We start from the raw sequence: 12,212 nt of genomic DNA, 5'->3' as shown, positions 1-12,212 counted from the left end.
TCTTTCTTCTTTTGGTTATTTATTTAGCAAAAAACACCTCAATGTAATTTAATACAGCATTATTTAGACCTTATGTTTAGATATGATGTGTGTGAGCTGTTAGGATTGGTTTTTTTTTTTCCAACTGCATTTTCTTCCAATGTTCCGGGTTAACGTTAAAGCCCAAAAATCTAACAAGAGACCCAATTTCAATATAAAATGACAGGCGGTCTATCCAGCCATTGATACATATTTTGATATTATCATATATTTCGATTGATAGAATTTATTAATTATGAAAAGATAAATAATTGTAGGTGGGACTTCAATGTCCAAAATAAATAGGAAGTAAAACAGCATGTTTTTTGCATTGGTAGTTATTTTATTCATTATTATCTTTTATTTTGATAAAAAGAAAATAATTTCTCGTCTATACACATAACACTCCCAGTTTTCAAATTCAATGCTGTTTTCTTTGTTTTTTTTAAATAAATACGGTTTTATTTTCTTGTTCTCTTTTTTGATAAATAAATATAACTTTCTTTGATCATTGGAAAGCCAACTGTTGTTTAATCTTGGCAATGGCTTCACCTGGGTTTAGACCCTTTGGACAAGTCTTAGTACAGTTCATAATGGTGTGACATCTGTATAAGGACATGGAGTTGTTCAACATATCTCTTCTTTCCTGAGTAGCTTGGTCTCTGGAATCAACCAACCATCTGTAGGATTGCATTAGGACAGCTGGACCCAAGTACTCTTCTTGGTTCCACCAGTATGATGGGCATGAGGTGGAACAACAAGCACAAAGGATACACTCGTACAAACCGTCAAGTTTCTTACGGTCCTCGATGCTTTGTAGTACTTCCTTACCATCCTTTGGGTAAGATGTTCTCTGCAACCAAGGTTTAACGGATTTGTATTGTTGGTAGAAGTTAGTCATGTCTGGAACCAAGTCCTTGACAATAAACATGTGAGGCAATGGATAAATTTTGACCTTCTTGGAAGTATCCTGGTCAATCTTACACAGACAGGCCAACGTGTTTCTACCACCAATGTTCATGGCACAAGAACCACAGATACCTTCTCTACAGGATCTTCTGAATGTCAAGGATGCATCTTGTTCGTCCTTAATCTTTAGCAAAGCATCTAGAATCATGGGACCACAATTGTTCAAATCCACTTTGAACTCTTGCAATTTAGGCTTGACTTCAGGTTGGTCTGGATTCCATCTATAAATCTTAAAAGACTTTAATCTAGGTTGAGCAACACTAGACATAAGTCTAGTCCTGATTCCAGCAAACCTTAGAACACCACCTCTTAGCATTTCTGTTTGTTTTAATTTATTGTTTTATATAGATATTACAATACAAAAAAAAAAAGGATGAACTATTTCCATCAAAAAAATATATATATATATATATATGAATAATTTAGTAACCTCTTATAAAAGAATTAAGAAAGGAAATTTTAATCAAGCTCAAAATAACAAAAGCAAAGCACCCTCTCTGTCTCTCTCTTTCATTCTGTTGTATTAATATAAAAGAAAGCGAGTATGAAGTCAGCCAGCTCGGTGTTCACCGAAAACTAAAAAATGCACACAATGGGCATTACAAAAAAGAAAAGAGCTATGTAAATTGAATATAGCAAGATGCACTTTTCCCACTTTTTCAGATATGAAATTCAATTTAATGAATTCTTTACTTCAAGTATAAGAGCTTTGTAACTCTATATTATATTTAAATTCAATATATATAGAGAGAGTATTTGGTATAGCATTCCTAAAGAAAAAAAAAAGAAAGAAAAAAATAAACAAAGATCCGATCTTGCATTATCCAGATATATAAAATATATAGTAATGAACGACAAACAAGGTAATAACTTAATGCTAACACTTGAGCAGAAATAGTATTTATGCAGTGATTTTTGAGCTCATAAAATAAATATAGCTAATGATACCTAAAAGCGTTAACCTCATTGCTAATGCATACACACTCATTGTTACTTAGCATAATCGCAATCCAGATAAGACATCTTTGTAAATCATGTGACGCATCGTATACAATGAAAAATCAATTCTGCCAAAAATGGTTGTTACCCGGATTTCTATTTTATGTAAAACCGGGTAACGAGAAAGTGAGAGTGAGAGAGAGGCGAAGGATGGAGAAGGAGGTGGGGGCGTATTTTTCCGGGACTAGGCGGCTAAAAAGGGTTTCTAGCTGAGATCTAGCTTATAGATCAAGACTATCATAGACCAATTATATTCTATTACGTTCAATTACGTTCAATTTAGGGAGTAATAAAGGGAAAAAACAGTAAATGGAAAAAGAGAGGGAATTGGTTGATAAAGTAGACCTTAGGTTTGCTTTAGCTGATACGGAAGAGAAGTTCCAGAACGTGTTGAATACGTTTCTGCCACCATTATTGTTGAAATTAGCGTCACCACATGAAGTTGTACGGAAACAAGTTTTTGAGAGTATCAAAAGTGTGTTGCAAAGGTTGGGATCTCTGCCCTCCGTAGAGGTGCCAGTGTTACGTTTGATAGAGCAGGCCAAGAGCCCGAATTGTAACGGTACCGTGGCATTATACTCGTTATTGTTTGCATCCAAGGGGGTAGACCGCTATAGCAGACCAGAACAGGCTAACAAGTTGTTACCTTTAGTGATTAATGGCATTTCGAAATTGAGTGAAAATAGTGGGTCGAGAATGTTTAACTTGTTGTGCAAGCTGATTCTATTGTGGAAACCTCCCATGGTAGCATCCTTAGAGGAAGATGAGGTGACTGAGTTCTTGAAACCAGAGGATCCAGAGGACCTAAAGTTTCTCATGTCCAAATTCACAAAATTCTTCATGATGATCCCTAACAGCAATAATAGTAATGGAAACGCAGGTATTATTCCAAGGGGATATTCAGCACCTGGTCTATCGGCGGCTGAAATAGAATTCTTCACTTATAAAGCGGGTATTTCTTTTAATAAGGATCAACTACTGCGTTACAAAACAGCTATATTCCATTTTATTACTCGAGGTCTAATAGTCATATCTACTGAGGAACAAATGTCTATACCCTCTGATGCCATAGAGGAAAGGATGTTACTATTAATTATATTTTTATGTGTTGCGTCTACTGATAGCTCTGATTTAAGCGAGCTTGCTTCAACAAGAATCAAGAGATTGCATATTCCATACGAAGATCATAAATTCGTTGACTTCCTTATCGAAATGTTCACTGGAAACAAAAGTAAAGCTGTGCCGCCAACCAAATCTGACTTGCAAGAAAGTATTATGAATATCCTAATCAGGAGCGATTATGCTACCACACAGCCCGAAAAGATCAAGATAATATGCTCTATTACCCTAAATTCTAATAACCAAAAGTTGTCTTCACTTGGTCTAAGTTTCATTCGTCATGTTTCCAAGAGAAACTATCAGAACTTAGTTGTTATATCTAATAACAATACAACCAATAATGATAGTTTTGAGATGAATTTACCATCAATGATAAGAAATAGCATTCAGACTGCAGGCTGGCCTAAGTTACAACTAGGCTCAACAACACAACAGTTTGCATTAGCTATTAAACAGAGAGAACTTCAATATGAAACACTAGGTGATCTACTTGGCCAGGATTTCGAACTGGTTGAAGACCTATCTTATGTGGAATTTTTATTGGATTCTTTAAAGGGTGACCTACCGCAATGTAGGTCTAGCGTAACACATGCTCTAGGTCAAATCATCCCGCATTTAAATAAACTAGAAAGTGACAGCAAAGATAAGCTAAAGACAATTTTAAGAACTATTATTACTGATGATTATTATAAATATGAGATTGAAGAGAGAAACTTGACTGGTACTCCTGAATCTAAAGAATTAGAAGAGGCTGTTATGGCGACAAGATACATTGCTGTCAAATTTGCAAATGCTGCTTTCCCCTTTGACGATGCTGATGCAAGATTAGTAAATATTTTTGGCACGTCTAGAGACAACAAATTTGACATTATTGAAGAATCATTCAAAGGATTGCAACCTTATTGGTTCAGAGTTAACCAAGCATCTGTATCAAAATTTGATTCCAGCAAGAACATTAAAACTATAGAAGAACAATTGGGAACTACAATGTATGAATTGAAACTACCAAGTTTCATGGAAATGTCGAAATTAATACTAGGAGAAATTTCTAAGATCTCGGCAGGAAATAGCGGTTTAATAGGAAAATGCCTAAATAATGCAATTAGATTTATTAGAAATTGTCTTCTTACAGAAGCAACGATGAATAAACAAACAACGATTATACAAGATCAGGACTGGTCTATTAGAATTGAAAAATCTCTGGAATCTGATGAAGTCGTTGTTGATGCTGTTTCCAATTACATCAGCAATATCCATGAAGAATGGTTTACAGACCTATTAAAAATTTTACTGAATGAGTTCTGTGAAAAGGATAGCTCAGGAAAGCAAGTTTCATTGACTCAGCAAAAAGATAAAATATTTGTCGAGTTTCTTTTGCAATTGTTGAAATCTTGTAACACCCAAACTATAGAAACACTTGATGTACAATTGGAAAACTTACTGTTATATGTACAGAATACAACCATTAATGACAACGATGATCTAGCTAAAGCTGCAAACTGTATTGGGATTATTATTTCCGTCTCAAAAAGTAAATCATTTGATGTATTAAAAAGGTTTGAACTACCTCCAGAGGTTAGAGAATTTAGCACCACAAACTTTGCAACAATTTTACCAGCATTGCTGGTAACCTCATATACCCTGCCTAGATTATTTTTAAGAGGACATTACCACGGAGAGAACCATAATACCGTACTTGAACAAATTTTCACCATACTTCAGGGATACCTTTCCAAAGACATACCATCAATTAAAAAGTTGCTATTCATTATTATAGCACAACTAACAAAATATGGCTTATTATCAGAACTTGATGAATCCAATAGAAACAATTTAATAACAAAACTGATTGATCAGTTGAAGAAGTCTTATTTGAATGATGAGCTTGCAACAGAAGTGTTGGCATTCATATCACTTTACTCGAATGGGGCTACAGTCACTGAAATATCAGATTTATTATTCCAATCTTTCAACTCAAAGCAGATCGATTACTTATTTACAGTCGGTGAATGCTGGTCCGTTATAGCTGGAGGCTGGAGCTCTAAAAAGTTAATCCAAAGTGTTGATGTATTAACATCTAATGTCATAGAGATCTTAATCAATAAGTTTCCGGATGAGCACTTCAATACCGTTTTGAAGCGTATAATGTCAATGTGTATTAATCCAAACCCCAATCAAAGGAAGGCGGGTACTATTTGGTTATTATCTCTTGTTCAATTTTTGGGCTCCTCGATTCTCATCAAAGAGAATTGCGCTGAGATACACAAATGTTTTGTCTCAGCATTAGTACATAAGGACCAAATTGTCCAAGAATCTGCTGCCCGAGGGTTAAGTCTTATTTATGAGATGGGTTCTAATGATTTAAAAGAAGATATGATAAAAGGTTTATTCAAATCCTTTACTTCAAATAACGATGGACTAAAATTATCATCTGGAGCAGTTTCTGAGAATACCGAACTATTCGAACGTGATACAATGAATACAGGAGACGGGGGTTCAATAAGCACATACAAAGATATTCTAAACCTAGCTTCTGAGGTTGGTGATCCTGGTATCGTGTATCAGTTCATGTCACTCGCCAAGAACTCCATGTTGTGGTCTTCCAGGAAAGGAATAGCATTTAGCTTGGGTGCAATTATGTCTAAATCATCCCTTGAAAAATATTTACTTGATAATGCAGATGTAGCTAATAAATTAATTCCAAAGCTATTTCGATACAAATTTGACCCATACACGGTTGTTGCACAGTCAATGAATGATATATGGAATAGCCTGATTGTCGATACCAAAAAAACAGTAGAAACTTACTTTGACGTTATTTTGGAAGAACTTTTGACTGGGATGGGTAACAAAGAATGGAGAGTTAGGGAAGCTAGTACAGCAGCTCTCTTAAATTTAGTACAAACACAACCAGAATCTAAATTTTCAGATAAGATTCTTCAAATTTGGACCATGGCATTTAGATCTATGGATGACATCAAAGAAAGTGTTAGAGAAATCGGTACCAAATTTACGTCAGTTCTCTCGAAAATGTTAGTTAAATCGATTGATACTAATAAAAACGTTGGTGCAGAAAAATCTAAAAAGATTTTGTCAACCATCTTACCTTTCTTATTAGGAACTAAGGGTATCAATAGTGATGCGGAAGATGTTAAAAATTTTGCGCTAAAGTTACTACTTGATCTGGTGAAAAACTCTCCTAAAGCAGTTGCTCCTTTCGCTCCAGAACTAATTTTCCAGTTTACCACCTTATTTTCATCCCTTGAACCACAGGTTATTAACTATTTGTCACTGAATGCCACAAATTATAATATAAATACTAAAGAAATTGATAAGCATAGAGGAAATGGTATCGCTACATCACCTCTTTTCGAAACCATTTCAACACTAATTAGTAATTCGGAAGAGGATATCGTGAGCGATAACGTAGATGCGTCAATAAGGTCAATAAAGAAATCAATTGGTCTCCCATCTAGAGTTGCTGCTGCACAAGTTCTGGTTCTCTTAATCAAGCGCTACAACGTATCACTAAAACCTTACTGTGGTAAACTACTAAAACAATGTTTTAACATGTTTGAGGATAGGAATGAGGAAATTGCCATATCGTATTCCCGAACCTTTGGATATACTTTTAAGATTGTCAGCCCAGATAAAGCTCTAAAATATGCCAAAAAATTAAAAGAATTTTTCTTCTCTAATTCCCATGGTCACAGTAAACTAGTTGTCGGAACAGCGATAGAGTCTATATTCAAAAGCTCTCCATCAGAGTTTGCTGATCTAGGGGCAGTTTTGGTGCCTATAATTTTTGTTGGTCAGAACGATTTGGATAAAAATGTGTCAAAATTGTATTCAAACATCTGGACCGAAACATCTTCATCGGGAGCCGGTAATGTTAAGCTTTATTTCGAAGAGATCCTTGCTCTAGTTAGAACACAAATTAACTCTGCTGATTATGCTAATAGAAGATCCTGCGCCAAATCAATTACTTCTCTTTCAAAAATCGTGAATGAGAGCACCAAAGAAAAAATTATAAAAGAGTTATTTGATATTACTTTAGAGTCATTGTCAGGGCGTTCTTGGGATGGTAAAGAGGACATTGTGACTGCACTTGTTTCTTTAGCAAAAAAATCCGATACGTATTACTCCAATAATCAAGACTTAAAGCTAAAGGTCGAAAATATACTCTTGATGGAAGTATCAAGAAATAATAAGAAATATGTTAAAGCAATTATCTCGAGTTATCTAGAATATCTTCAAAATTATCCATCACAACCCCTATATGAGAAACTGCCTACAATCTTGAACGAAACTGTATTGTATATTGATAACAATGAAGGTACTAAAGATAGCAGCCCATCAAATAAGAGGATTAAAACTGACACTGTCAACCAACATTTAACACAGGAGAATGTTGAGGCAATTTCTTATGTGTTAAAGATACTTAAGGAAACTGCACTAGCTTGTACAATTGCTTCAGATGGATACTATCCATTCGATATCTTTAATGAAACTTTAAGACTTTGTAACATGCTGTTAACTGACCACAAAATGAGTTCAACGTGGAGAGTAAAAGAAGGGGTTTGTAAAGTCATATATACTTTGACAGATAACTTTCCTAGTTCATTGATAAATGATAAGATTCTGAGTGACATGAAAGACACTTGGAACACAATTTTCCAATCAAATAGTCCAACAGAAACTACAGAGAACGTTAAAATAGAGACAGTAAGACTTGGAGGACTTCTGTCAAAGAAATTTCCTGATTTGGAGCAAGCAGTTTCATTTGATCTAAGGACATTTACTGACGACGATATTTCGACCACTAGATTAGCAGTTGAATTGAAGAATATAGGGATCTAAATAGACATAATTTCTAGTAAATACATGGTATATCTTTTCTGATAAAATATATTTGCAGTAAGCTTGGTGTAAAGTTGATAACATAATTCATTAATCGGAAATTTCTAGATGGTATTTAGTGCTATGAAAGGAAAATATACTCAGATTTATTTAAAATATGCTTTACCTGAAAGGATTTGTTGTCGAAAATCTGAATTCCTTCTCGGGAGAGTTCTCCTTTGATGGGATATTATCTTCCTCCTTTAAAGATTCTAACTGTGTCCTACTCAAAGATGTCAGTGCCCTTCTTGCTGACCTCTTTTTTAAACTTGTGTCTCCTGACCCCGTAATATCGTCTAAATCTTCACCTGATTCTATGTAATGAAGATCCTCGTTATTACCATAAAATTTCTCGGATTTTGGTCTGTTTAGCTGAAACCTATCAAAGGACTTAATATGGCTATTATCTGTTGATTTCCTACCCGGTGAGGAAATGCTGGACCTAAACTGAATGACGTCTCTTCGCCTTTTTTCTAACAGCTCTTCGTCTTCCAATAATGTACATATATCAGTACAAAGATATCGTATCTGTTTCACCATCGGTTCATCTGATTCGGCTTGTGCCTCAAAATTAGAAAGGTACTCAATTACGTACTTTGTACTTTTCAACCATGCAATAAAGTCATTTGACCCATTATTAAGAAGATATGAAACTAATGTCAATGTCTTTAATACATGTAAACAACTTTTGTGATTGTTTTTCTTATTTATACCAGAGAGACGTTTCCGTATTACCTGGGTCACATCCTTGAGTGTTTTCTTGCTGTACGTTAACACAGATATTTCATTCATTAGTGTTCCTGTTGCCCCAGCCATCTCGTTATCATCGGTAGCCTGACGAACTTTCAGTTCAGTCGTAGACGACATAAACCCCCGTACAGTTTCAATTAACGACATGGCTAAATATCTTCTACTGCCAGTATTTCTTACTAGTTCTTTTTAATAGTTCTTCAAATTAGTTCAGGAAAACGGAGTTCAATATTTACTGAGTTTTCTTACTTTTCCTATGTTTTTTTTTGTTATAGTGGTGAATTGTTAATATAGTTTAATATCGTCTATAACAATATTGTACTTGCAATGCCATACAATCAGAGTTAAAAAGAAAAAGAAGGTACTTTGGCTATGTAGCTCGATACTTTTGACAGTCTATCTCATCGTCCTGTTACATGTCAATTTTCCTGCTTTAGTAAAAACGGTCCAGACTTTGAAGATTAAATTTTTTTGAACCGTGACATGTGATTCATTTTCACGTATGACGTGATTTCAAGATAGTCATCCTTATATCAGCAATGGGACTAAAATCCCATCTTTCGGAGTCACCGTTATAATTCATAGAAGGTTGATCACGTTAGAGTGATCAAGGGTCATTGTTTAAGCTCTCTTCTAATTCTCTCCACAGCCATTTACGCCAAATATCGCCAGCCATCTTCATGATATCATTAAAGGAATGTGATGACTTTCCATCGCTACCAACTTCAATAAGCATATGCGGGTTGGATGATGTACTAGGTCTCTTAGATAATTCATCGTGGGAAACTTGGTGGTCAATTGTGTTTCCATTGTCAAATAGTTTTCTAAACCTTGTGTCATCTGCCTTAGATAACATCGGTACATTATTCAAAAATTCTCCAATTTCGGTTTCTTCGAATTCCAGAAGTTTAAATTCATTGAACTGTAAGATAGCAACATAGATGAAAATGAGTTGGGTATGTGGGCTAATGATTGAGAATGGTATCTGTGCCCCACCATTTTCTTGGTTGTGTAAGTGGTCTCCATTTATAGTTCCTTCTTGTTCATCGTATTGGTTCCTTCTTAGTAGCTCTTTTATAATCGTAACATCATGGGTATATGGCGGTGTTCCTAAGGGGATTGTATCCAAATCAGGGAACCAAAACGTGTCATTATGTTCGATTTCTTTCCAAAGTTCACTTTTGCATAGTTCAGGAGATTTATTGTAAAGATGTCCAAAGCTCTTGGTGTTATAATTGAGGTAAAAATTGATGGAGTTCTTATTCGGATTTGGTCTCCAACCTAAAAATAGATCCCATATTCGCCCTCTGTCCTGTCTTTGTAAAGCTCTGGCTCCAGAACATTTGAACCACCAATAGAGCCAGCTTGTTCTAGAGGAATTCGGTTGCAAATTAATCTCCTCTGTCAATGGCTGATATAACTCCGGTAGGATTGACGAGAAAACTTTGAAGAAAACCTGTGTCCTGAACGACAAGTCACCTCCTGATAAAATTGGAAAATAGTGTCTTATATGCATGGAATCCTGCGGAAAATCTTTCTTGATCTTACTCTGTTCAATGGCCGTGTCTGGTGAATGGAGCAGGACTAATGCTAGTCTCTCATATAACTGGTCGAAGCTGAAGATTGTTTCATTTGGTAGTTTAGACTTTGTATGAGAAGCTAACGGATACTCATTGAACAAATAACATAGTGAGTTTGAGTTTAAAGTCGAATTGTTGTTGTTTGACATATGAGCATGCCTTCTCCCGCTCAATACAATGAAATTATCGTCTTTAGTGTCGTATTTGGACGGAATTAGGCACGGATACCACTCCGCCAAACCCAATGCAATCCAGGACAAACCAATTTCGTATTTGAATATTCTGGACCATTTATTCAGAAATTTAATTATTGCGTCTTTCAAAGTGTCTATTATTTCGCATTCGTTGGCTAGAGTAGGCATACTCTCTATGGTGGAAGAAGACGAGCTAGAAGCTGTCTGAGGTGACGTTGGCGGCACCCTAGTCAAGAAGTATTTCTTCAGGTCCTTTAATATAATTTTTTCCATTTGTGCCATGTCTCTATCCACCTCTTCTGATCCGGATGAGTTCGTGGAGGTCTTCGAAATTTCATTGTCGTTATTGGGTGTGCTCCCGTCATTCTGTTTCTGGTCCGCATTAGTCAAATGGTAACTCGAGGTGGTGGGATCCCACACCACAGTGTTACTCATGATATTGGGAGATATGCACATAGGATGGTATTTTAACAGGATGGGCCACACCACAAACCGCAATTGCGGGGGTATACCCGCTGTGCGCGCTATATAAGCAAGAGAGTCATGGTCATTCACCTCAATTAACTGTACGATCACCTGAACAAGCTTCCTATCCCGATATTGTTGCTTAACATACTTCAGATGATGGCTATGTTTTCCAGACATTCTGGAAATCGTTTGTACTTTCTTTTTTTTTTTTTTTCTTCTTCTACAGTAGAAGTTATTACTACCCATTATTTAACTACATATCAATTATACAATACTAATATAAGGTGATATTGTAGAAACCTTTAAAATTTCAACAACGGGACATAGCAAAAAAAAGAAAGAAAGAACAAGAAATAGTTCTGAACGATTATCAAACGTGGTGTATAATTTAATACGCATTGCACGTGCTTTCCAAGTTTTCCCAAATCTAGAATCTTCCGTCTTTTCAAAAAAAGCAGGTTGAATTACCGATAAAGTATAAGCCTTCCTGGGTATAAGCAAGCATCATATGATGAAATTTGCGCATGGCATTGTAAGGGTCTCCTTTTTTTTTTTATTTCATTTTATATATAGCCTTCTCTATACGTATTTTCCTCTACCTTTCTTGATAGTTTTGTTATAGAAGCAGAAAGTGGTTCCACTTCCCACTTATTTTTATGATGAAATACTTCTTACAAATGTAGTGCCCATGAGGTTGATGTAAAGAAAAGATTTACCGAAACAATAATAGCAGCCTTCTTAAATTACATGTGGGGACCCTGAAAAAAATTAAAAGTGAAGAACAAGTTCTAGGCTTTTTTTTAATTTCGATTTCTCTACTTTTTCGGCCGTACTTATATTATAATTAAATTGGTACGGCCATCTCCCTGTAAGGAATTTCAAAAAAAAAAAACCTTATTTCTTTTTCCGTACCTCTAACAAACAGCCGTGCACCTCTCCCCTCTCTCTTCCCTGCCTCCTCACCCCCACCACCCCTACGGCCACTACTAAGCAACAGAAACCCAGATTAAAACCCAAATCATACAACTGGTCACCCCCCACCGCCCTAACCCTAATCACAGTGGCATAGTACAATAGCAGCTACACAGTAGTATTTGTATTACTATAAGTACAATAGTACAATAATTGCAACGGTACTATAGTACAAATACTACTATACTATAGTACAATAGTACAATAGCACAATAGTACAATAGCACTATAGCACAATACTACA

The 12,212-nt window shown here is 35.6% G+C and overlaps 4 protein-coding genes across 4 annotated transcripts; 1 reads left to right on the top strand and 3 right to left on the bottom strand.

Annotated features, from left to right (window-relative positions):
- Positions 1 to 526: 526 nt before the first annotated feature.
- On the bottom strand, positions 527 to 1,303 carry RNJ42_00274 (succinate dehydrogenase iron-sulfur subunit; the record flags this gene model as incomplete). The annotated part of the gene is made up of 1 exon (XM_071050444.1): positions 527 to 1,303. One exon carries the CDS (start codon positions 1,301 to 1,303, stop codon positions 527 to 529), a length of 777 nt encoding a protein of 258 aa, XP_070908690.1.
- Positions 1,304 to 2,295: 992 nt separating this feature from the next.
- On the top strand, positions 2,296 to 7,965 carry ECM29 (Ecm29p; the record flags this gene model as incomplete). Its single annotated transcript, XM_071050443.1, has 1 exon — positions 2,296 to 7,965. One exon carries the CDS (start codon positions 2,296 to 2,298, stop codon positions 7,963 to 7,965), a length of 5,670 nt encoding a protein of 1,889 aa, XP_070908689.1.
- Positions 7,966 to 8,127: 162 nt separating this feature from the next.
- On the bottom strand, positions 8,128 to 8,901 carry ENT4 (Ent4p; the record flags this gene model as incomplete). Its single annotated transcript, XM_071050442.1, has 1 exon — positions 8,128 to 8,901. The coding sequence occupies one exon, from the start codon at positions 8,899 to 8,901 to the stop codon at positions 8,128 to 8,130; it is 774 nt and encodes a 257-aa protein (XP_070908688.1).
- A 460-nt stretch (positions 8,902 to 9,361) lies between these two features.
- On the bottom strand, positions 9,362 to 11,173 carry OCA5 (Oca5p; the record flags this gene model as incomplete). Its single annotated transcript, XM_071050441.1, has 1 exon — positions 9,362 to 11,173. One exon carries the CDS (start codon positions 11,171 to 11,173, stop codon positions 9,362 to 9,364), a length of 1,812 nt encoding a protein of 603 aa, XP_070908687.1.
- Positions 11,174 to 12,212: the final 1,039 nt, after the last annotated feature.

The sequence above is a fragment of the Nakaseomyces bracarensis genome, assembly GCF_045282275.1.
Source record: "Nakaseomyces bracarensis strain CBM3 chromosome Unknown Scaff2_0, whole genome shotgun sequence".
In the NCBI taxonomy this organism is placed as follows: domain Eukaryota; kingdom Fungi; phylum Ascomycota; class Saccharomycetes; order Saccharomycetales; family Saccharomycetaceae; genus Nakaseomyces; species Nakaseomyces bracarensis.
Note: the sequence above shows the minus strand (reverse complement) of the source record. Positions and strands in the feature narration are given on the sequence as shown.